Raw genomic sequence first — 23,141 nt, forward strand, 5'->3', positions numbered from 1 at the left:
CAAGTTGCAGAATGACTCGCGATTCACATACTAAAAATACTAAGTCAAGTTAATGTGTAATGCAAATAATTGTAAATTTACAAAATTTACACTGCAATTACTGGTAAATATAGGAACTTTATTGCTTTCCATTTTTTTTTAAATTAAATTATCTAGTTAATGAACAGATTTAAGAATATTACACTCTGGGCTTTGGCATTGTCATAATTTCAACTTTGCTTGAACGTGTAGTGACTCCATCAAACCATGCGCAGTGACAGCAACAACATTTTTGGTGTTGCCAGATGTGCGCGCGAGTGTCATAGCACTGAACTTTTAAGCCGCATAATAAAGGCGCCAATTTGGTTGCGATTTGAAATTTCGCAAAGGTGAGAAAGAAGTAAACAAATCGAGAATTTACGTGTTTGATTAATTACCGCGATAATGTAAAAAAGTAGACATCAAACAAATAGGTGTACAAAAAATTTGCGCTAAAAATAGTTGCTTATTTTTCCATTCCTATTGTAACCGACTCCCACTGCGGAGTCGCATGCAGAACTCGACTAACTTCACCTAAACATTGTTGGCCCAGTCGAATCAATAAAAATGGCGCATTGCAATGAGCACAATGCTGACGGCATTGGCAGGAAAAAACGCAACCTACCCCCAAAAGCCAACACCTTGGCTCAGCTTGGCTTGGTCTGGCATGACGGCATATTTTTCTTTTTTCCTTTTTTATTTTTGTTGATTGCTCACCTGCTCAATGTCAAAATCCCATTCCGGCGAGGGCGAACGTCTTTCCGATGCGCCACCGGGCGGCGGTGTGCTAAGCGCTGGCGAGCCCGCCTGTGGCTCCTCTGGGATGACGGCAAATCTGCCGCGTTGCAGTATGGGGGAAATTGCGCCATAGTTGGCTGCAAAAGTGAGATAGATGCACAGTTCATTAGATGAGCTAATATACGATAGATAGAGGGGAAGTCACTGCTTACATGTGGGCATCAGACGAAAGCGTCCCAGCGTCGTCTCTGGCGGCCCCGCTGGCGTCGATGATGTGACCCGAAAGCGGCCGCGGCGAGCGGCGGTCACTTCCTCATAGTCACCGCCACTGGCAGCGGCTCCTCCAGCGCCGCTCTGCATTATTCTATTTAAAGCTCACACAGATGGCCCAACTGCCTATAAAATATATATAGAGAAACCAAAAGACAAAGAGAGTGAGTGAGAGGAGTTAGAAATAGAGAGAGAGAGGAAGAGAGGTAGACTAAAATCGATAGGTCAACTTCAGTTTGCATTTTATGGCCAAGCTGCATGCAATGCTGACCAAGCAGGCGCCATGTTAGCGCAGGAAAGGAATGGAAGGATTTCCTGGGCGCCACAAAGTATGCTGCAGTTTCTAGCACGAAATATTGCAATTATCGGAGAATGCCGAAAAACTAATGGTAAGAAATGTTTATGTAAAGCTGAAAAAGGTGTGTGTCATTTAACTGCTGCCCTGAGCATGAGAGAAAGAGACAAAGGGAGCGAAAGAGAGAGCGAGCGAGAATGTGTCTTAATGCCGGCAGACAATGCGGCGTATGTGTAATATATATTAATATTACGAGCATATTCCCTGGACACGACAATTTTGATATATGAGCGTGGACTGAATATAATGTGAAACCGTAGAATAGTCACGAGTTGAAACAGTAGACTTGTTAATTAAAGCACTGCCAAAACTAAAGTTGTCCGTAACAAAATTTGTTTTACTCAGTTAGAGTTTAGTTTATTATTAAACTTCAACATCTGCTCTGTTTGCACTTGTAGCAATTAAAACTTTGTGACAATTTCAATTAGGCAATTCTAGCGTCGCTGCGTCATCGTTTGAATTGCTTGTGTTTTCTTGAATTATAAATATTTATTTTAATTTTTCGTCTACTCTATGGTGATGACTAATTTGTGTCATAATTTTCACGTGAAAATTGTGAAATGTTTGACAAGGAAAACGTATTCGAATGTTTCGTGAAAGTTTTTGTCAACCGGCATTTGTGAATCATTGCGGTAATAGTTGAATGAATAATTTATTGATTGACAGTATTTTGTTTTTGTTTTTTTAGACTTTTGCACAAGTTTTACAATGCTGCAAATTAATTACCTAATTAAATCAATTAATGTAGCCACTTATCAAAGTGAAGTTTATGTGTATTATAAAGCTATTAATATCACTTATACGTTTATTATCTTCACTCTACTTTAATTAGACACAATTTGAACAGTGATTTTGGTTGTTGCTTTTTTATTGCTCAACATTTATGACACTAGAAATAATAAAATAAACATTTTCTTGTATTTTATTTTAGGCACTTTTCGCCACCTTTGCGCGCTTTTTAGCGTTGCTTTCTGCCATTTGCTTTTTGCCGTTGTTTCTGTTGTTCACTTTCGAGACGAATTCGAATTCGTTTCATTTTCAATACGAAACGTTTGCATAACACGCACAAAACAAACTAATGAATTAAGCACAATATTTTGTTTCTTTCAACTGTTTTATTGCTCCGTTTTTCTTGTTTAATTGTTTTGTGTTGTCACAATTAAATAAGAAATATGTAATATATATAATTTTTATCGATTTTTATTGTAAACATTTCAATTCAATTGCCTTACAAATTGAGGCAGTCGCAGCCGAATTTCAAATGCGATTTCGCGTTGTTGTTTTATGCAACTGAGCAGCTGCACTCTGCAATTGGCATGGCCAGTAACAACAACAACAACAACAACAACGACAACGCCAAAAAAAGAGCCGAAAATGCGGCCAAAAAGAATGCAGCACCAAAATAAACCGAAGCCACAGTCACAACGAAAACGAAACGAGTCGCAAGCGAAATGCAGTCGACACTCGACAGACACAGTTCGCAACTTCGAGCACTAATTGGCAGACAGAGAGACGCGAGCGACAGTGAGAGAGTCGTCAAATAGAGAGCACAAAATTGTAGACAGTCAAAGAAAGCGAGAGCGAGAGAGGCAGAGGCAAAAGCATGTCATAGCTGGGGTTCATTTACTTGTGAAACCAAAACAAATGCAGAAAAACAAAGCAAATGCAAACACATCAACCCAGTGTGACAGAGAGCGAGCGAGAGTAAGAGCGGTAGAAGACGCTCTCTTGATGGAGAGAAGATGCCTGAAAGCATACACATGCATACATATGCATATATCATATGTGTGTGTATTGCATTCGTGCAGTTTTAATTCATGAAAGCACAACACAATAACATCAAAAGAGAACACAAATAAAGAGCATAAAGAAGGAGAGAAACAAGACTCACGCCTCTAAATTTATTATCGTGTATTTCTAGAAGCAGCTAATGAAATAATGCAGAAAATTAATAAAACAATAAAATATTGTATATGTGGGAAATTTATTGTTGGCGTATGATATATAATATAATAACATATATTTCTGGAATTACAGGATATTTTGTACAGATAAGAAACTTAATTTTTTGGATACATTGGTTAATAAATGCAAAATAGAAATATAATACCCATTTAATGGGTGCTTGAATGCTTGAATACATCAGAAATATATGATTCAAAGACAGTAAAATATGAAAATTACAAAAGTTGTAGATATATTCTTGTTAGCAACTCATTATTAACTCATAATTGTTATTTAAGAGTAGCCAAACATTTTACGAAAGCATCTGGATTGCAGCAGTAGGTAAATCCAAGTGTGGCCGAATCTTCCAACTTTAATGGACATGTCATAACCTTGCAGCACTTATGAGCTGTCGGCTTAGTTTTCTTGAATATGTTATTGTAGGTGAGGAAAACGTACAGCAATTCATCGTTCATATTTCGAACTATTTTGTACATCCATTCAGGCACAGGATTTTGCTTTTTATCGGGAATCAAATAAGCAGGTTTCAGAGTTCGCCGCTTTTCGAAGTTGAGAAGTTTTAGAATACCTAGAGCTCCGGTGCGAACGTGGAGCACAGATTTACGGGGAATATGATTGCCCACCCAATGCTCAATTTGCAACCAATTGCCATTGTTAATGGAGTTGAACTGTGGCACAACATTCAGATACTTAAAAGTGCTGTACATCTGATCATAGAAGGTCATGTCACCGGCAGCTGTTAAATGTCCTCGATCTATCACTAACTCTGCCCTTTTGTTGATGTCCAATTTAATATAATCCTGTTCTATGCCATAGATCGATTTGAATGTGGCGTATACTCTTCCAGCTCCAAAAGAGGCGACCTGCCACTGATTGATTAGGTTATCAGCATCGAAGAAAGGACGTGGACTCTTGGGATCTAACAAAACGCAGCAAATAATTTTGACTCGTTGATCAGGGATTATTTTGTTACTCACGTATTGGTTTCCAATAGATAACTGCATCCGAAAAGTGCGATTGCACTTTCACTTTATCGTAGCAGGCTCGATATAACTCGAAAAATTCATTTTCGATCACGATACCAATTCGATACATGGTCGCCGGGCAGGTCTTATCTGCATCCGTTACCTCAACCTTAGCGTGGATTGGTGCATCACACATCACTGGATCTTTTGGATTTACTATTCCACGATCACATTCCAGATTCTTAACCGAAATTTTACGCTGGTTGAGACAGTGTAGTTCAAGTTTATGATTCTCATCAAAAGACGGGAATCTCTGTATTTGTAGTTTTCCATGTTCATCATAATAAGTGAGCGTACCGTTTGAGTTCTCAATGTAGTTAACATTCAGTCGACATTCACCGTTGACATGGAACGAACTCTCTACACAAAAAACTAGTTGGCATATATTCTAAATAGGTTTTTATTTAACTTATTTACCTAGTAGAACTAAGAGCAACAGCAGAATCCCTTTATACATCGCGCAAATATAATAAACTGAATTCTTTTCACTTCTGCTGGTCTTTTTATAAGGCTAGCCGAAGTTTACATGCATAATAATGTTAAAAAGCTTATCTTAATTCAGTTGAAAACGAAAATATGTCATACTTCATTTAAGGGTAGGAAAGCAACGACCCACATCGGCATAGCTGCTATTAATAAAATCATTAAAATAGGTTCTAAATATAAACTTATAAGGGCTATATCTATCTACCTAAATCAAGAAAATAAAAACAAATTTAAGAACATTAAGAAATAAATATATAAATGAGAATTCAAAGAAAACATCGCCAAATCACATCAGAGTAAAATAAAGAGTTAAAATCCAAAAGTCGACAACAGAAACATCTCGGAATTTCGAGCAGACGTTGACAGTCAGGAGACGAGAATCAAAACAAGTAAGAAAGTTACAGTCGAGTGTGCTCGACTGTGAGATACCCGCTACCCATTTTGAATAAAAGCAAAATATTGCGTTTTTTTTTTTAAGTATACCAAAAATACTGACATACTAAAAATATACCAAACGGTATATTTGTTATATCAATTAGTAGCACATTCAAAATATACCATAGACGGCAAAATATACCAGATTGTCGGCCAAACCAACTAAGACCCCTAGTAAGTTGGCGTTTTTGCCCATGCAAAAGTATTTCTTTAATAACTTCCACAATTTTTATCTGATCGCTATCAATTTCTTGAAATCATAAATACTATTGTTGTTATTGTATACATCAAAATTCGCAGCTCTAGCTTTAAAATTACGCTTGTAATTCAATTTTTTTGATTTGCGAGGGCGAAAGTGGACGTGGCAAAAATTTGAAACAAACTTGATCTGCGTGCAAACATAACAAATGATGTCGAAAAATTAAAGCTCTATCTCTTATAGTCTCTGAGATCTAGGTGTTCATACGGACGGACGGACAGACGGACACACACAGACGGCTCGGCTGTTGATGCTGATCAAGAATATATACTTTATAGGGTCGGAGATGCCTCCTTCTACCTGTTACATACATTTCCTGCCGGCACAAAGTTATAATACCCTTCTACCCTATGGGAAGCGGGTATAAATACAGAGGCAATTGAGAGACGGACGAAAAACTCACGCCTCTTCATTTATTATCGTGTATTTCTAGAAGCAGCTAATGAAATAATGCAGAAAATTAATAAAAAAAAAATAAAATATTGCATATATAGGGGAAATTTATTGTTGGCGTTTTAAAAGGATCAATTTAAAATAAAAATAAATGACATACATATATTTCTGGAATTACAGCCTATTTTTTAAGAATCGGATATGTGTACAGACAAATGAAAAAATATAAATTTAAAAACATTTTTAGTTATGCTTGTCCGTAAAGTTAACATAGTTCTGCTTTCTTGCCAAACAATGAACAAATTTTTCTGAATTACAGAAAAGAGTAAACACAGTCTAGCAGAGTCTTCCTAACTTAAAGAACATAGGATAACATTGCAGCATCAAAGAGAGTAAAATATGAATATTACAAAAGTTATAGTTTTATTCTTGCTAGCAACTCATTATTAACACATATTTGTTATTAACGAGAAGCCAAACATTTGACGAACGCATCTGGATTGCAGCAGTAGGTAAATCCAAGTGTGGCCGAATCTTCCAACCTTAAAGGACATGAGACTACCTTGCAGCACTTATGAGCTGTCGGCTTAGTTGGGTTAAATATGTTATTGTAGGTAAGGAAAACATGCAGCAATTGATTGTTCATATTTCGAACTATTTTGTACATCCATTCAGGCACAGGATTTTGCCTTTTATCGGGAATCAAAAAGGCAGGCTGCAGAGTACGCCGTGGTTTGAAGTCGGGAAGACTGAGAATACCCAGAGCTCCGGTGCGAACGTGGAGAACATTTTTATGGGGAATATGATTGCCCACCCAATGCTCAATTTGCAACCAATTGCCATTGTTAATGGACTTGAACTGTGGCACAACATTCAAATACTTAAAGGTGCTGTACATCTGATCATAGAAGGTCATGTCACCGGCAGCTGTTAAATGTCCTCGATCTATCACTGACTCCGCCCTGCCGGATCTGTCGGCTTTAATATAAGTCTGTGCATTGCCATAGATCGTTTTGAATGCGGCATACATATTTTGAGCAGTAAAAGAGGCGACCTGCCTCTGATTGATTAGGTTATCAGCATCGAAGAATGGACGTGGACTCTTGGGATCTAACAAAACGCAGCAAATAATTTTGACTCGTTGATCAAGCATTATTTTGTTACTCACGTATTGGTTTCCAATAGATAACTGCATCCGAAAAGTGCGATTGCACTTTCACTTTATCGTAGCAGGCTCGATATAACTCGAAAAATTGATTTCGGATCACGATACCAATGCGATACATGGTCGCCGGGCAGTTATGATCTGCATTCGTTACCTCAACCTTAGCGTGGATTGGTGCATCACACTTTTCCGGATCTTTTGGATTTACTATACCACGACTACATCCCAGATTCTTAACCGAAATTACACGCTGGTGGAGACAGTGTAGTTCAAGCTTATGACCCTCATCAAAAGACGCGAATCTCTGTATTTGCAGTTTTCCATGTCCATCGTAATAAGTGAGAGTACCGAGTGAGTTCTGAATGTAGTTAACATTCAGTCGACATTCACCGTGGGCATGGAACGAACTCTCTACACAAAAAAACTAGTTGGCATATATTCTAAAAAGGTTTTTGTTTTACGTATTTACCCAGTAAAACGAGGAGCAACAGCAGAATCCCTTCTTTATACATCTCGCAAATGTAATGAACTGAATTATTTTTACTTCTGCTGCCTTTTTATAAGGCTAGCTTGAAGTTTACATGCATAATAATGTTAAAAAAGCTTATCTTAATTGCCTTGACCGCAAGAAAAAGAAAAGTTGTTATACTTCATTTAAGGGTAGAAAAGCAACAGTTAAAAATTTAATTTTCTTCTGACCCACATCGGCACATTTGCGATTAATAAAGTCATTAAAATTGATTCTAAAAATAATAAGGGCTAAATCTTTATAATAAATCAAGAAAATAACAATAAACGATAATAAATATATAAATGAAAAGTGGAAGAAAACATCGCCAAATCACATCAAAGCCAAAAGAAGAGTTAAAAGCAAAAATTCAAAAAGAAATATCTCGGAATTTCAGAAATTGACAGTCAGGAGGCGAGAATCAAAAATACAGAGGGAATTGTAAGACAGGCGAAAGTGTGAGAGAATGAGAAATGTGCCATAGTTAGGGTTCATTTACTTGTGAAACCAAAACAAATGTGCAAAAACAAGGCAAGTGAAGCTGCATCCAATGAGAGAAAATCCGTGCAAAGTAAAGTAGACAGCAAAAGAGAGAAAGAGAGTGTGTGCTACAAACAGAGAGAACACGAAGAGTATATTTCGCTGAGCTTTTTAAATGACAACAATATCTCTGCCAGCTGTTCTTCTCGTAGAAATACACGGCGTATGCGCAATTTTCTTCTGTAGATTGCCAAAAATCTGGCCATATGTACAATACTGGCATACATAAGCATTAAAAGCAGCAGCAAAAACACGTGATCTACAGATTGCTGATAATAATAATTTAAATTATAGCATTTCAAATATATTTTCATAAACATTTTTATTTTTAATTTCTACGAAATAACCAAGAAAGTATTTACTGATATTTTATTTAAATAAATATTGATTTTAAGTGACGCATACAACGTTTCTATAATTGAAAGTGGTGAACAACTTGTCATAAAAGAACATGTCATTGACCGCAACAAAATTTATTTAACAACCTTATCATATAATACAAGTTACGTCGGGTTATTTCAAGGATTACACATTAATTATTATTAAACAAAATCATTTTATAATTTTTATTTATAAGGAGTTTAAATACTAGTTAAAATGTATATTCATATGTCTAGATTCTAAGTATTTTTCAGTATTTTGAAAATGTATATTCATATCTCTAGATTCTTAGTATTTTTCAGTATTTTGCCAATCAATTCTGTACAGTGTCTGAACATTTCAGAAGATATATGCGAGATATACCTGACAGAGATAATACGAAAATAAACCAAAAAGTTCAGAAAACACACAGCTCTTGTAAACAAAAGGAAATTGTAGCGAATGAAACGTCATGACAAATTGCAGATGCATGGCGAGTAAATTCAATCAATCAACAACAAAATCAGTATCGCAATTAAACAATAAAATTTTCGCATTTCATGTTTTACCATCCGCAATATACGCCGAAAGCGAAAATCTTTGCGAGTACAAAACCAAATAAATTTGTTTCAATTTTATTTTTTTGCGTTTTTGGGCGTAAGCCCAAACATGTGACCGACTCGTGGATGACATCATTGGTGTGGGTGGAAATGGTGAAAATAGGGGAAGTGATGATGATGATGATGATGCCGTTGATAGTGGACGCTTTGAACAAAAGAGACCCCCCAAAAGAAATGCACAAAAACCGAAAAAACCAAAGCGAGCAGACAGTTGGGCACACAAAAAGTGAAATATGAAAAATAGACTTGTGTTTATAAATAGTAAAAGAACCGCTCGATATTCGTATGGCCCACAATTTTCTTTTTCTGTGTACAGTAAAAGCACAAATGACGTACAATGCTAAGAAGATTACAATATGTTTGTTTTTGCTCAAAAGGGAACAAAGAATACGATTGAAGTACACAATATTCTAGCGCTTTATTCACTTATTATTGTTTGTTAATTAAATCTGAACGAATAGCTTTATGCCAATTTTTTAACGACTTAATCAAATAGATTTTCTTGAACTATTTAGCGAGCTTTCACTGTAATTATGTTCTGTAAATGTCAAAAGCGTTTATTGGCCTCAGTTGAACCGTGGCAAACGATGACAGCTAGAAACACGTGCAGAATCCAACTAAAGATACATTCCAAAAGGCATCTGCAGCAATGACAACTTGTTGAATGTCGAAAAATTACTTGAAATAATTTTGTTGATTTTTTCAAAATGTTTTTGTCTCCATTTTATCTATTATCAAGGCGTTAGCAAAGTTTATTGCCATCAAAAAGAGGCTTAATTTGTTTAATTTACAATAGCATTAGACATTATCTAAGTCAACATTCAGTTTCGTTAGCGCCTCGACAGACAAATTTTGTTTCATGCAAAAAATCGAACGATTGGCGTTGCTAATTACTGTTTTTTTGTTATACTATATTCATAATTATCAGCGTGAAAAACCATTCATACTATGTATGAGGCATATATACAGAAATACATATGTATTTGAACGTTTGAGTGGTGAGTGACGAGTACGATTCTTTGTTTTGCTTTTGGATTTATACGTACATATTCATTTTATTGTTGCTTGATAAGAGCGTCCAACAAATGCGATTTTCGCTATCTGCGGGCAATGGACGGGGGACGTCTAAGCATAAATCAGAGTCACAGTCATATACACTAAGAATACTTATTTAGCTTGTACGTATTTAAGAAAGAATCGTATAATTTACATAATACAAAACGAAAAGTTTTTGGGGAAACGTCTAGTTTACGTCACACACACAGCAAGAACAACAACAACACCAATAGCAACCGGCAAAATGTTAACGGTATCAACCACCATCTTGGCGATGCGAGAGAGAGAGCAAGAGCAAGAGTGTTCAACTGCCACTCACGTGTGCCTCTCTGTTGTGTGTGTGTTACAGTGTTGGGAGGGTGCCATTCTGTCATTTTCGTTTGCAGATTCTGTTTTCAGACCCTGCTTCAAAATGAAAATCGCCACAAACAAATAAATATTTTTAAATAAGAGCACTGTTGGCTATCTTATGTGCCAATCACTTTCCATTTAGTTTGCTGCTAAAATTAATCTTTCACACACACACACAAACAAAGATATATAAATATATATATGTACGCATGCACAGTGGCGGCGACCCTTGCAGTACACACAAGCAAACAGCTGGGAGCAGCAACAACAACTTACCGAATAGGAAAATATAGTATTTGTTTTTTTTTACAAATTATTTTAATTGCACTGCTCTTAGTTGCCGACACTTTTTACAATACACTTATTTAACACATTTGACACACATGACTTTTGAAGGAATTGCATAAAATTGATCAATTTTTCATTTGCACTGTTTTGCAATTCGCTTGTTTTATTTTTCCCTTTTTTGTATGCTACTTTGGTCAAATTCTTATTATGCAGCTGCCACGCACGTTGCTGCTGTTAACGAACACAAATTTATAATATATAGCATACGATTTAAATTTAAACACTGCGTCAAAAACAATAAAATCGAAACCGAGAGCGTTAAACGCTAAGTGTGCATAGCGAACAATTCGTTAGGCCACACACACACCCACCGACACAGGAAAACAACAAAACTTCTAACAGTTTGCCGAATGTTAATTAACAGAAAGCATGCACGATTTTTGGTGAATTGCCGTTACACTTTTCGATTAGTGTTTTATTTAAATTAATATTTTACCTAATATAAATTTGTGTAGAATAATTAGGCTAACTATTAATTAGGACAAAAAAAAATTATTAAATGAGCGAAAGAGTAACATTTTATTAATAAAAACTAATGATTGTGTAGCAATAGTACTAACAGAGATGTTAGTAAGATATCAAAATGTTATCGATATCACAGGCCCAGCAAATTTTGCAACACTTAAAATTATGTCAGGTTGCCACTTTGTTTTTTGTTTTGTTTTGGCTGAATGGCAACACACGTTCCAAATTCAAAATTGTGATACCAATTTATTGTGGTCTACTCTAATTCTAATGCTTTAATTTATATAGTTTTAAGATAAAAATCGAATGCAATGTTTCTCTTAAATACATAAAAGTTAGCGTTTGTACGGTTTACAGCACAAATTAAATTAAGCTACATACGAATTTGTCTTGCATTTACATTTTGTATTGTGTGACGCAACACACAAAAAGCTACACTTGTATTAAATTCTAGGAAGTCAGTTTCTTTTGTTCCTCTTTTAGTTTTCCCTCGCCGGGTGGTTTTTTGTTCGTAGCCGCTGAATTTTTACCATATAACATATCAACGAAGAGTGCTGCAAAAACTAAGAAGGCGCCGAACCATTGGCGAGCAATTAACACGTTGCCAAACAATAACACAGAGCAAAGCACTGTGAAGAACTTGCGTGTTGTGGTGACCACGGAGCAGGCCAAAGGACCAAAATTCGCAACCATTAGGAAGATGAAGAGCTGACCCAACGCGCCGCACAGTGCAATCATGGATAGATGCAGCCAAACTTCCGAATGCCGAAGCGCAAATTGTATAAACGCCATGCCTTCGCCTGGAAAAGAAATGAAATACATATATGTAAATATATATTGATATATTTATAGATTGATATAAATAAATTATTTTCTTAATAAGTGCATCTACACTTAATCTTATTCCTAACAAACATATTTGAGCGATTTATATATTAAAATAAAATTTTACAATTATCGCAAAATAACTTTCAAGTTAGACCATTTATCAGCTCAGCAAAGAAAAATTTATGATCATTGTGACTGTCAATTGTTAGTTCGCATGTTCGTTTAAAATTAAAATAAAGCCAAAAACATTTTATGTTTATTGCATATTGCAGATAGTGAAATAATTTGTTGTGTTAAAGATTAGATAGATGCCATTATCGGTTGTCATTATTAGTGTGCAAACGTTTAGCGTAAAAATCAAGATAATTGCATCATTATTTGCATGTGCGAGTATCAATAATTTACTGCACATATAGCATATTTCAAAAATCTCCACTAACCTGTCACAATCATGGCACCTCCCAGCATCAATGTGCTCCAGTAGTTCATCGACAACATCATTTGTTGGCCAGACGGCGCACTCGAGGCACGCATCCGCTCCTGCACAGCACCGGTCAAGCCATCCATGGATAAGCTTAAGAATAACAGCAATTCACCCAGTCCCGTTGTCTCAGCGGGCAAATTAGACACTTTGCTCTCCTTGAACATGAACAGTATGACACCCAGCACAATGGTTAAGACACAAGCATATCGCGTCCAACTATACGATTTGCGCCCAATGAGCACGCCCAGTATCATCACGGGAATGGGTTTGGCTGATTTGCCCACCACAGCTGTTGGATAGGGCACCCAACGCAGAGCCATGTTCGTTGAGACCATGGCCAGGAGGTAGGTGAGTGAGCTGGCCGCATAGTAGCCCGTATGGGTGGTATCCTCCTTTTGTGGCTTCACTGTTAGCATCCCTTTGTTGTGAAGCAAACAAGTGTGTGTAAGAGAGGTTTCTATGCATGCGTGTTGCCGGCATACAACTTACCTTTAGCGAAAAGGTAATTGCAGATGCATTGAACCCAGACAAGCGCCAGCGAATAGGTGAAACGTTCGCCCACATTGCCATCGGGTTGCACCTGATCCCCATAACGTCCGCGCGTTAGCTTTTCCTGCACAATTCCATAGAGAAAGTAGGAGAAAAAGATGCCCAAGGCATAGATCGCAAAACGACTTTGTTCTGGTATATTCATAGCTGCGTGGCTTCGTGTTGGTACTTGTACGCGTTCCTCTAAGTGCACTTTTCACTTAAACAACTAATAATAATAGACTAAACATCCAACATGGTACATTGGACGTGTAAAATCCGCGAGTTTACAAAAAATATCAGCTACGTGGAGCTTGGGAGCGTTGAAACTGATCCAGTGTGACCGCAACATGCTTTTCAAAATATACTTTTTTTTCTTACGAAATATTCAGAATATTCTGTTACTACTATTGACTGGTTACACTGTGCCTAGCGCAGTTTTTCGACTTTGATTTAAAAGATATATTAAAAAAGGCGCAATTCTTTTAGAAATTTTATTTCGTTTATTTGGTTTAAAGTATGCTTGTAAAATATAATAAAGTATATTAAGCTGGTCTTTTGTTATACGTGTAATGCACTTATGTTTTTTATAAACCGAACACGCTCAAATATCCAATAACTTGAGGTATTTCTTCTCAATCAGTTATTATATACATACACACCCCACATAATAGTATTAATTGGTATGGTAATGTTTGCTTAGATTAGTTACTACGTACAGGTCGTAAACTGAACAACAACAAACAAGCAATAGATTAGTGGAGCGACTAGAATTTAAGAGCTAAGTAAATGTAAATGCGTAAGAGTTCGGATGAATGGTAGAAAAACGAAAATAAAAATAACAATTCAATAAGGTGGAGAAAAAAGTTAGTTTCAATAAAGAAAACCTAGTTTCTATATAAAGTTGCTAACAAGTTCCTTTTAGTGGCGGCAGCCAAGTATAAAATAATATATAAGCTGCACTGGAGACAACATTCGATGATTCCAAAGGCGAAACAACTTGATCATCGAATTTAAACCAGCGGTCATATTTAGCGCTCTTGCAGAATGCCGTATAATGGCCACCCTCCATGGTGCCGTAGTGATTTGATACGGCATACAATCTGAATGTCTTCGGTGTTGAGGACATAGATTCGACACGTGCTAGATATGGTTTCATTTCCAGGTTATCCAAAGGAAACTGTACATAATTTTGTTTCTTAACATATCCCCCGCTATTACTAGGATCCGCATAAAACCTATAATAGGAAACAAACATATAAAAACATGAATATTCAAATATTTAAAAAAATTCTAAATCTTAATCCGTACCGTTTCAGATGCACTACCAAAATTGGAGGCAACTTAGAAATGTCCAATTTCTTAATGGCATCACGTTTCGTGTTGCACTTGGGACAGTTCCAGCCGTAAATTTTTTCACCACTGAAGTACAAGTCCATACACTGATTTAACTGACAAAGATTTGCATTGGGTGGCAACTCCATGCTGAGATTCGAGAAGCACTCATATGTAGCCGACTCTTTGCTGCAGGTAACACACTTGACTGTGCTTTTGATTTGTCCATAAAATAAATGCAAGATCATACTCTCCTGGGATTTTGTAAATTCCAGCCAGGATTTCTCCCAAGCTAGCTCACTATTGGCTCTACGCCGCACTTTAATTGTCTGCAAATCGGAATGCAGCCAATCCATCAGAATGGTTAGAAACTCATGAGAGTCCTGTTGATCAACGCCTCTAAATGTCTTCTGGTACTGTCCCACAATGTACTGTAAACAATTATAAGCAAATATTGAAAATCGTGTATTATAAATAATGTATTTGCCATGACTTACGCGTAAATCACGACTGGCGACACACTTGTATTGGCCATTCCACAGTTCCTTGATAAGTGCAGCAACCTCTTCGATGACCTGTCCATTCGTTTTATTTTGACGACTTATGTGCTTCTTGTATTCGTTTGATACACAAAAATCTTGTAAATGTGACGTGTTACTTAGGCACTGTAGTATACTATTCATATAGCAAGTGTTGCCTAAATTCTTAAGACCAGTTAGACCGAATCCCTGCAAGCAAAAATATGGTCAATGCATACTTATCTCTTATACTATATTAATAGTTTAGGCTTATTGTCAAATTACACGTCGAAGTGGAATAATGGATGTGTAAATATTATAAGTTGCTGGCAGCTGAAGTTTGGCGCCCGGAACGCAAGTTGTCAGTTGTCGCATTTGGTGCACTTCGAAATTGTATGTGAAATTGGCTCGAACATGCTTTGTGTTCGGACAATGGGCGACTGAACGGTGTTATGGCAAAAACAAATATGCAACTTACGCCCACAAAACGTGACGTGACAAGACGACCCCAAAGCTATTGATTTGCAGAAGGCTATTTATAGGCCTAGCGACCACTCACCACATTGTGACCAATAACTGGCGAAAAATCTCGGATTCGCGACGCTTCAGTCTCGGTGACGGCAGCTCGACTTTCGTTCCGCGGCTTCGTTGCCCGATCGTAGACGGGACGCGAGTTAATTATCGACTGATCATTGAGAATTCTATGCTGCATTTCATCGATTGGACTGAGTGGTGGTGATTTGTCATTGGGTGCAATTGTTGGCTCAACTGCTGGCTTGTAGTGTGGCTTTGTCTCGCGTGCAATAGCCAAAAGACGTTCCCGTTCGAGGCGATCGCGTTCATGCTTCTCATCAAGCCTTTGACGTTCTGCAATTTTGATCTCAATTTGTCTGGTAGTCTCATTGTCATCTTGCAGCACTTCGTCTTCTTTCAATTTCATGATCCTATCGCGTATACGATAGTTTTCAAGTCGCTGCATTAAAATATATGGCAATTAAATTATAGTAGAAATAATTAAATACTTCCAACTCACATTATCCTTGGATTCGCTTTCGAGCTGAAGCAGATTATAGAGGCTTTCCTGTCCTTCGCTGCTCTGGGAAGCACCCGCTGAGTGCAGACGTCGCCATTTCTTCGATGCATCTTCGAGGAGCCTATCGTTTTCTTCCGCCCGCTGTAATAGCGTTGCGTGCTGATCACGGATTTCCTCAATAACTTGAGTGCTTTGTGGTTGTTTCAAATGGTTTTGTTGGGTGCGCAAGGTTGTGGGCTTATTGGCGCGATTGATGCTGGGTCGTTGGTTTTCTTTGGAATCGAAAATTACTATGTCCTCCTTCATGGTGATATCATTTATTGATGGATACTCAATGTCATCGATTGCGTCATTGTCATTGTTATTAATTTTGGGCGCCGATACCGAGGGATTGGTGCAGTACGTTGGATATCGGATAAGAAAATTTTCATAGCCACCTTCCAGAATTTGTAGGGGGGCACGATAGTTTACATCTGGATCCCACTGCAAAACAAAATGTTGAAAATTAGAATACAAAATTTAATAAAATGCGTTTTAGTTACATTTTGCAATATGTCCAACAACACGGCAATAGGTGTGGAGCTACCATCCTGCACCTCCGTCGTGCTCCAGTCCATAAGCACCACAGATTCCTTCACCGAACGGGATGCCCAAGAGGCCTTGTCTTTGCTACTGAGACGTGCCTGTAATCTGCCCGCGGACATGCTGCAAGATGAAATGATTTTTAATTTACAACTAATTACAAATGTTCATAGGAAACTTATATCATGGATATAAGAATATATATTTAAGAATAATATGAATAATTTGACCTCATTACTTACCCTGGTGTTATCAGCTCCTCGGGAACATTGAATGAACAATAGTAGTTCAAATGGGAAGCATCGTAGTCGGCGCTACTGCGACAGTCCATGACCAGCACAGACTTCTGTTGCATCCGCTTGTACAGCTCCTCGCAGCTAATAATACCCAACTTCGTATATGCTTCTGGAGCTGACAAGGAATTGATTACATCATTGCTTATTGATTGGGCTGATGTGCTTAGATTTGAACTTGAGATTCTGCTCTTGGATGTCTCCAGCTCCTTATAGCGAATGGATAAGGACTTATAAATTATTTCCAGTTTATCCATAGCGTTACGATTGTCGGTATTGTCGCCAAGTATCTTATGTACCTCCGACTTGTTCTTGGAATAATCAGGTCTCTTGCGTATAATGGACAGCATATTAAAGTACTTCACGTATGTGATGTAAACCAATTCCTCATCGCCATCTCGCATACGCTCATTGGCAACCTCGAGCAGTTTATTTGCCGTATTCAGTAATCTAAAAGTAATTGAAAAAATTGTTGACATCAGCATAATGTGCACATGCACAGCATCGTTTGCCAAGCGTCTTCTGAGACAGCTTTGGGCGTGTGTTGAAGTTTCCACTTACGTTTTCATACCCAGGTTGCGATGTTCTGGTATTGCAGTGTACTTGTCCAGATCGTCTAGCGATGTGCCTAGGTAAAGCTTTTTTAAATGGGCCATTGTTCTCAATGTTCGACGCCGATCGACGCTGTAATTTATGAGCTGCAATTCTTTTTCCAAGAAAGTTGCCGAGCTAATTTTTATTTAGCGTATGTATGTGTGTGTGCGTGTGTCTATGGAATTTAGCATAACAGCGGTGATAACTGAGCATTTGTTGAACTGATACACTTGGCACGCTACTATTAGAACTCAACGATTGACTATCAAACCAAGCTTACTATTTTAATAAATACTGCCGTTTTTTTAATTTGACACAAAAAGTTTTGAATAAAAATTAGTTTACGAACAGCAGTTAGCCACTTGCAGTTATTATCGATAGGCAAATCAGCTGTACCCAGGGCTGGCAAAGTAAACTGATGTTATCGATAACATATGAGTAATTTTGTGGTGGTTGCTCGATAAGTTGATTGAAAAGAAGAAGAGTTCAAATATGCAGTACGTTGTTAATGCTGCTCCTCCCAGTAGCGCGAAATTAATAGTTATTTGAATTCACAACCACTACTAATGCAACTTTATAAAACAAGTTACAACTGAATTCAACAATTGATAAATTACAAAAAAATTCATCTTATAAAGAATAAAAAACAATAAGTTTTGCTGGAAGATGTATTGGTTTAAATTTGAAAATATAACAGTTTTAAAAACTATTGCTCTAAAACTTGTTTTACAAGCTTAATAATTATTTTCTCCCCATAGAGTTCTAACCATTTTCCGGCCCTTAGAATCTTTTCTAATAGTGTTTTCAATTTCATTAATGTAATTTTTTATCTTCATGATGTCCGTATAAATGGCAGGCGTCGAAGTATTCTGGCACGTGAAGCCAATCGAAGCAATGCCACAGAGTTCTTGTTTGTAAACCAGCGGCGAGCCGTCGTCGTAGAGGCAATCTCGACGATCCTTCGGTTGAACTACGCACAGAATCGTATCCGATAGAAATCCAGCTTTGTACTTCGTTGCACATTCCTCCTTATTCTGAAACGGAACAACTACAGTCCTCGGGTTCGTTGATGGTTTCTGCACAACGATGCTGCTATATCCCCAGCCGAATGTATTATAAAAGATGCCCGTATCTGGCGGAGTATCGCACAGTTTGATAAACTCGGTCAATCTGCCTTTGATCGGCATTCGCAATAGAATCAGTGCTATATCCGATTTAGTTTGGCCAGCCACAAAATCATCAGGAATATAAACGTACTCGACTTCGGCAAAATTTTCGGTCTCATCTTCTTTGAAGGCGGTACCCTCGGCAGTGACGCCAGACGGATTCCAACGGAATGGTTCCATACAATTGGCCGATGAGATAACCAAATGATGCGAGTAGTAGGCACCACAGCAAGCAAATGCACCATCGGCATTTGTGATCCGAATCAGCCATCCGCCCATATTCGGGCCCGTATTCGTTTTCATGCCACCCCATAGTCGATTTGCCACTTTTACTTTTCTTGTGATTGATTTGCGATATACTTTACACCATATCGATGATAGTGTACATAGAAATAACACTGACAACAATAATAATCGCGCTCTCATTTCAACAAGTGTTTATCTATAACTGTTGCGAAATTTACTGTTTCGTTAACCATGTAGAACTTATTTGTATTAGATTCGGTTTTATTTGGGTATTAGCCGATTCGAAGTAGTGTTGTGTAAGATTGACCTTTCGAAGCTGTGATTTGGTTTCAAAGAAGGTTTTTACAAAAATCAATATATAGGATCAGCCCGCCGAAGCTCTCACTTCTTCATCAATCTTATCGATAAATTGCCTAACATGATTGATATTGGTATAAACGCCCGGCTTACTGGGATCCACACAAGTTGAGTCGATAGACACAATGCCACAGAGTTGATTATTCCAAACTAATGGACAGCCAGGATCATAGAGACACTGTCTACGATCGGTGGGATGTGTTACACAAAACACACTCTTGGAGATTGTCACTCGACGATATTTCGCAAATTTCTGTTTACACATGTCAATGTTCTGAACGGGCACAGTGGAATTTCTGGGATCCAATGAGGGATCTTGTATCGAGAAACTGCTGTAGCCCCAACCAAATGATGTCATCATCATGGAATCGTTAATCTCCTGTTCGCATAGCTTTATAAACTCGGTCATTTTGCCTTTGATGGGACGTCTCAGTCTGATCACAGCGATGTCCATTAAATTCTTCGTCACTTTGAATTGGTCGGGAATGTAAACCGTTTCAATAAATGAGAAATTATCTTCACCATCCAGCATGGCAATCCCTTCAGCTGATGCATCAGCTAGATTATTCCGATACGGCTCAATGCAATTGGCTGATGTGACTACCAAAAGCGGTGAAATATATGCCCCACAACAGGCAAAGTGTCCATTGCCATTGACAATACGGACCAACCAACCGCCGAGATCATCATGGGTCGATCGCGTCCATTGGCGTTTATTTGGTACCGTTTTTGTATTGATTTGGAACTTGTAGACTTTGCTAAGCACCACCGATGTCCAGTTGAATAACAGCAGACACAGCCAAATGTACAATCTCATGATGTATTCAGCTAAATCAGTTGAGAGAAACTGACTTACCATATCATATTTGCAGGTGCACGCTTTCTTTAAATTTGCTATACCTCTATTTGCAATTTAAGTGCATATTATATACGCTATACCCAATTGGACAATTTTCAATTTATTCACTTTGTTAGAGTATAAAATAGCAAATTCTGTAAAACTTTTTAATTCTACATTTCGTTTTATATTACTTGGGAACTGGTTCACGTTAGCATACATTTTTCACAAACAATAAGCAAGTTTGACCCGCAAATTATAATTTAATCCTCTATTATTAATTTGTGTTAATATTTATTTTTCAATTCGTATAAAATGGAAAGTTTTTAACACTTTATACATTATCTTACTCTGTAACTGGTTGTAGGAAAACATATAGCCACATATCCTATCACGTTCGTATACTTTCGACCCTTGAAATTATAATTTAATCTCACGGGGAAAACACGTTTTGTGCAACTTGACTGATTATTTCGCCAGTGTTTTTTTTTTAAACTTAAACTTATTTTTATGCATGTGTTAAGTCGTTTGACGTCGACATACCAGTAGCGTATATAATTTTGGAGCGGGTGTTTAAAGATCAATTCGGTTGGATATTTTTGGCGTATTCTCGAGACTCGCTAAAACAGTTAATAAGTACGTCGGAGATGACATCACAGAGGGTTGGGTTGCGACGCCCCACTTGCGCACTTGTTGTGTGTATAGCGTATAGCGGTACTTTTACTTACCAGCCAAACAACCAACCAACCAACCAACCCTAAAAATAACAACAAGAAGATGTGTGCGCAGTTATTTTGGGAATTGCGCAATTTGGGTTTCAAGTGCAAAAACTGGACGCTGAACTCGACAAAAGCGAATAAGACACACTTCCTGACACCTAATTCGATTTGTGTGCGTAGGGCTTAGTTTAGTTTAGCTTGAAGTGCGATCTTCCGGCATTGGCAGACGCGACATGAGGCACGTAAGCACCCAAGAAAACGTTGACCAGCTGCTGCCTGTCCGTTGGCAACAATGGTTTGCTGCCTAATTGTCGAATTGAGACACGCATTTCAATACAATATGTGCCCATCATGATTGGTCATAGATTCGCAACTGACTGCCCCACAATTTGCCATGCCCAACATGTCCAGACAGCCGTGGTTCGCACGCCCAGTTCAACCTTTTGTTAGCTCTCTCACATATTTAGCATAATTTCGGCGTATTGCCGTCATAGCGTGTGTTATCTGCTGCGCATTCCAAATGAGGCGGGAACGCGTGCGCAATCCGATTCAATTTTGTTTGCTGGGCATAGCCTATTTGCCTATTTAGAGTGGGGGTTACTTTAACCCTAAAGTGCACGCACAAGAACAACTTCATGAAGTGAACATAATGTGACAGAACTTTTTAGGAAGTTATAGCACAAAAAGTACTGATAGACAGACTGACAAAATCAGAGGAATGATTGAGAAAACGGCAGCCAAAAAGACTTAAAAACAAGTTTTCGGCTTTCTAGTGTTAAATTCGCTTTATGAGTTCCCCTTTGCAATGTCCATTTGGCATACAAATCGCGTCTTAATTTGTACAAGTTGCAAACATTGTTAACACAAATTGCCTTTGTTTCAATTGCTTAGAACTTCCTTCTACGACAATAAACGGGGCGAAAAAATACTACACGCATTTCAAATGACTTCTATAGAAATGGGGGCTTCACTTTCAGACTCCAATTCATTTCGTTTATCTCGTGCATCGCATCCCGGCTTATGTTTAATACGCTTTTGTTTTACTCCTGCGCAGGCAAAAACACAACTGACATCTCGTTATCCCCGCCGTCCACAAGTTTCTTTCACTTACTCGTATAAAAAACGAGAAGAGAAAAAATGAAGATGCAGAGGTGCTGAGGTGCTGTCTGGAGTAATCGGAGATGGTTAGTGATCTCAACTGGTCCCATCTGTTGCTCTCGCTCTTTTTGTTGATACAGGAGATGCGGCGCATAGTGTAATTGATTCTTCCTGCCCGGTTGTCAGGAAGCTAAGAAAAAACGTGGACATTGCGATCGGAAGCAGCGATAATATTATTTTGTGGCTGTCCATTGATCAGTGTAATAATCTTCCTTTGATCTTGAATTACATTTGCAGGCTGCAACTAAATTAATGTATCCCTCTTTTTAAGAACCCTCTCATGGGTGTTCCAATGTTTGAAGAGTTACGATTTAGAAGTTCGTTCTTAGCACAGCTTCTTTTTTTTTTGTTTAATCTTTTTTGGTGCTGAACGCAGGTTAATAACTTGACTGGCTGCGGTGTAACCTGATATGGCATACAGGTCCACGTTTGAGAGGTGCTTGACCCATAACTCACACAGACTCTGAGTCATAGTTGGGAGCTCTTCGCATCACTTTTTCGTATTGAAATCAGGTAAATTGTAATCGACACTTTTGTGAGAAGTGTCTGCAGTAAAGATGCTGCTTACCCCCAATTTAAATGACCTCAAACTTATGACTTTTGAACTTTCAATATTTCTTTTCCCCCTATGCAATATATGGACGTACGTTGCGTATACGCCGCGTTAATTGCATTGATGCACCCCCAAAGTCGATGGCACCTCATTTGCACCCGGTTTCTAGTTGAACTGTGTTTAATTAACGCGTTGCTCTTCGATTACCTAACGCTGAGGTTGCAATGAGTTGGTCACACTTTGCATAACCGGCGAAAATGTTGCGGCTAACCGCAAAACGCATTTCCCACTTCGAACATGTTGAGGCGCAACTAGAGAAAACGTGTTGTAAAAGGACCGCACAGTTCGATGTAGTTGTGTTTGGTTCGTATTGGTTCGTTTGGGTTCGATTCGTTTGGTCTTTTTGGCATTTTTTGGGGAGCGCCACGTGTAAGTGATGTATTGACTCCTAAAGTTTAGAAGAAGAATAGGAAATTGCAAAAAAAATAATGTGTGTAAAGATTATATAACAACTAAGAATGTTGTTGGAGTTGCTAGGCTAAAAAAGTTTGC

The 23,141-nt window shown here is 37.9% G+C and overlaps 7 protein-coding genes across 8 annotated transcripts in view; all 7 read right to left on the reverse strand.

Moving 5' to 3' along the window:
- LOC132784269 (5'-AMP-activated protein kinase subunit gamma-1) overlaps positions 1-11,110 on the reverse strand; it is a 71,481-nt gene extending 60,371 nt beyond the window's left edge. The window contains exons 1-3 of the mRNA XM_060789773.1: positions 10,821-11,110; positions 969-1,152; positions 736-893 (exon numbers count right to left, since the gene is read on the reverse strand). Of these exons, the coding sequence (XP_060645756.1) occupies positions 736-893; positions 969-1,116 (306 nt within the window). The 5' untranslated portion in view covers positions 1,117-1,152; positions 10,821-11,110. The remainder of the gene's footprint in view (positions 1-735; positions 894-968; positions 1,153-10,820) is intronic.
- On the reverse strand, positions 3,512-4,979 carry LOC132784275 (uncharacterized). Its single transcript, XM_060789789.1, has 3 exons — positions 4,789-4,979; positions 4,324-4,731; positions 3,512-4,265 (listed from the first exon to the last, which is right to left on the reverse strand). Exons 1-3 carry the CDS (start codon positions 4,826-4,828, stop codon positions 3,616-3,618), a joined length of 1,098 nt encoding a protein of 365 aa, XP_060645772.1. The 5' UTR covers positions 4,829-4,979; the 3' UTR covers positions 3,512-3,615.
- On the reverse strand, positions 6,051-7,639 carry LOC132785009 (uncharacterized). The gene is made up of 3 exons (XM_060790961.1): positions 7,579-7,639; positions 7,113-7,520; positions 6,051-7,054 (listed from the first exon to the last, which is right to left on the reverse strand). The coding sequence occupies exons 1-3, from the start codon at positions 7,619-7,621 to the stop codon at positions 6,408-6,410; spliced, it is 1,098 nt and encodes a 365-aa protein (XP_060646944.1). The 5' UTR covers positions 7,622-7,639; the 3' UTR covers positions 6,051-6,407.
- A 374-nt stretch (positions 11,111-11,484) lies between the features above and the next one.
- On the reverse strand, positions 11,485-13,532 carry LOC132786401 (solute carrier family 35 member B1 homolog). Its single transcript, XM_060792920.1, has 3 exons — positions 13,159-13,532; positions 12,626-13,087; positions 11,485-12,157 (listed from the first exon to the last, which is right to left on the reverse strand). The coding sequence occupies exons 1-3, from the start codon at positions 13,361-13,363 to the stop codon at positions 11,808-11,810; spliced, it is 1,017 nt and encodes a 338-aa protein (XP_060648903.1). The 5' UTR covers positions 13,364-13,532; the 3' UTR covers positions 11,485-11,807.
- Positions 13,533-13,687: 155 nt separating this feature from the next.
- Positions 13,688-17,931, reverse strand: LOC132785267 (ubiquitin carboxyl-terminal hydrolase 8). 2 transcript variants are annotated; one of them, XM_060791275.1, is made up of 8 exons: positions 17,520-17,931; positions 16,908-17,408; positions 16,626-16,788; positions 16,084-16,566; positions 15,610-16,023; positions 15,030-15,260; positions 14,509-14,963; positions 13,689-14,435 (listed from the first exon to the last, which is right to left on the reverse strand). In XM_060791275.1, the coding sequence occupies exons 1-8, from the start codon at positions 17,612-17,614 to the stop codon at positions 14,105-14,107; spliced, it is 2,673 nt and encodes an 890-aa protein (XP_060647258.1). In that variant the 5' UTR covers positions 17,615-17,931; the 3' UTR covers positions 13,689-14,104. The 2 variants fall into 2 exon arrangements, with proteins under 2 accessions (XP_060647259.1, XP_060647258.1); XM_060791276.1 differs by lacking the exons at positions 15,610-16,023; positions 16,084-16,566; positions 16,626-16,788; positions 16,908-17,408; positions 17,520-17,931 and adding an exon at positions 15,336-15,445 and having other exon boundaries at positions 13,688-14,435.
- A 284-nt stretch (positions 17,932-18,215) lies between these two features.
- On the reverse strand, positions 18,216-19,184 carry LOC132785268 (seminase-like). The gene has a single exon (XM_060791277.1). It carries the CDS (start codon positions 19,142-19,144, stop codon positions 18,287-18,289), a length of 858 nt encoding a protein of 285 aa, XP_060647260.1. The 5' UTR covers positions 19,145-19,184; the 3' UTR covers positions 18,216-18,286.
- Positions 19,185-19,328: 144 nt separating this feature from the next.
- LOC132785146 (seminase-like) lies at positions 19,329-20,138 on the reverse strand. Its single transcript, XM_060791138.1, has one exon. It carries the CDS (start codon positions 20,136-20,138, stop codon positions 19,329-19,331), a length of 810 nt encoding a protein of 269 aa, XP_060647121.1.
- Positions 20,139-23,141: the final 3,003 nt, after the last annotated feature.

The sequence above is a fragment of the Drosophila nasuta genome, chromosome 2R (assembly GCF_023558535.2).
Source record: "Drosophila nasuta strain 15112-1781.00 chromosome 2R, ASM2355853v1, whole genome shotgun sequence".
In the NCBI taxonomy this organism is placed as follows: Eukaryota; Metazoa; Arthropoda; class Insecta; order Diptera; family Drosophilidae; genus Drosophila; species Drosophila nasuta.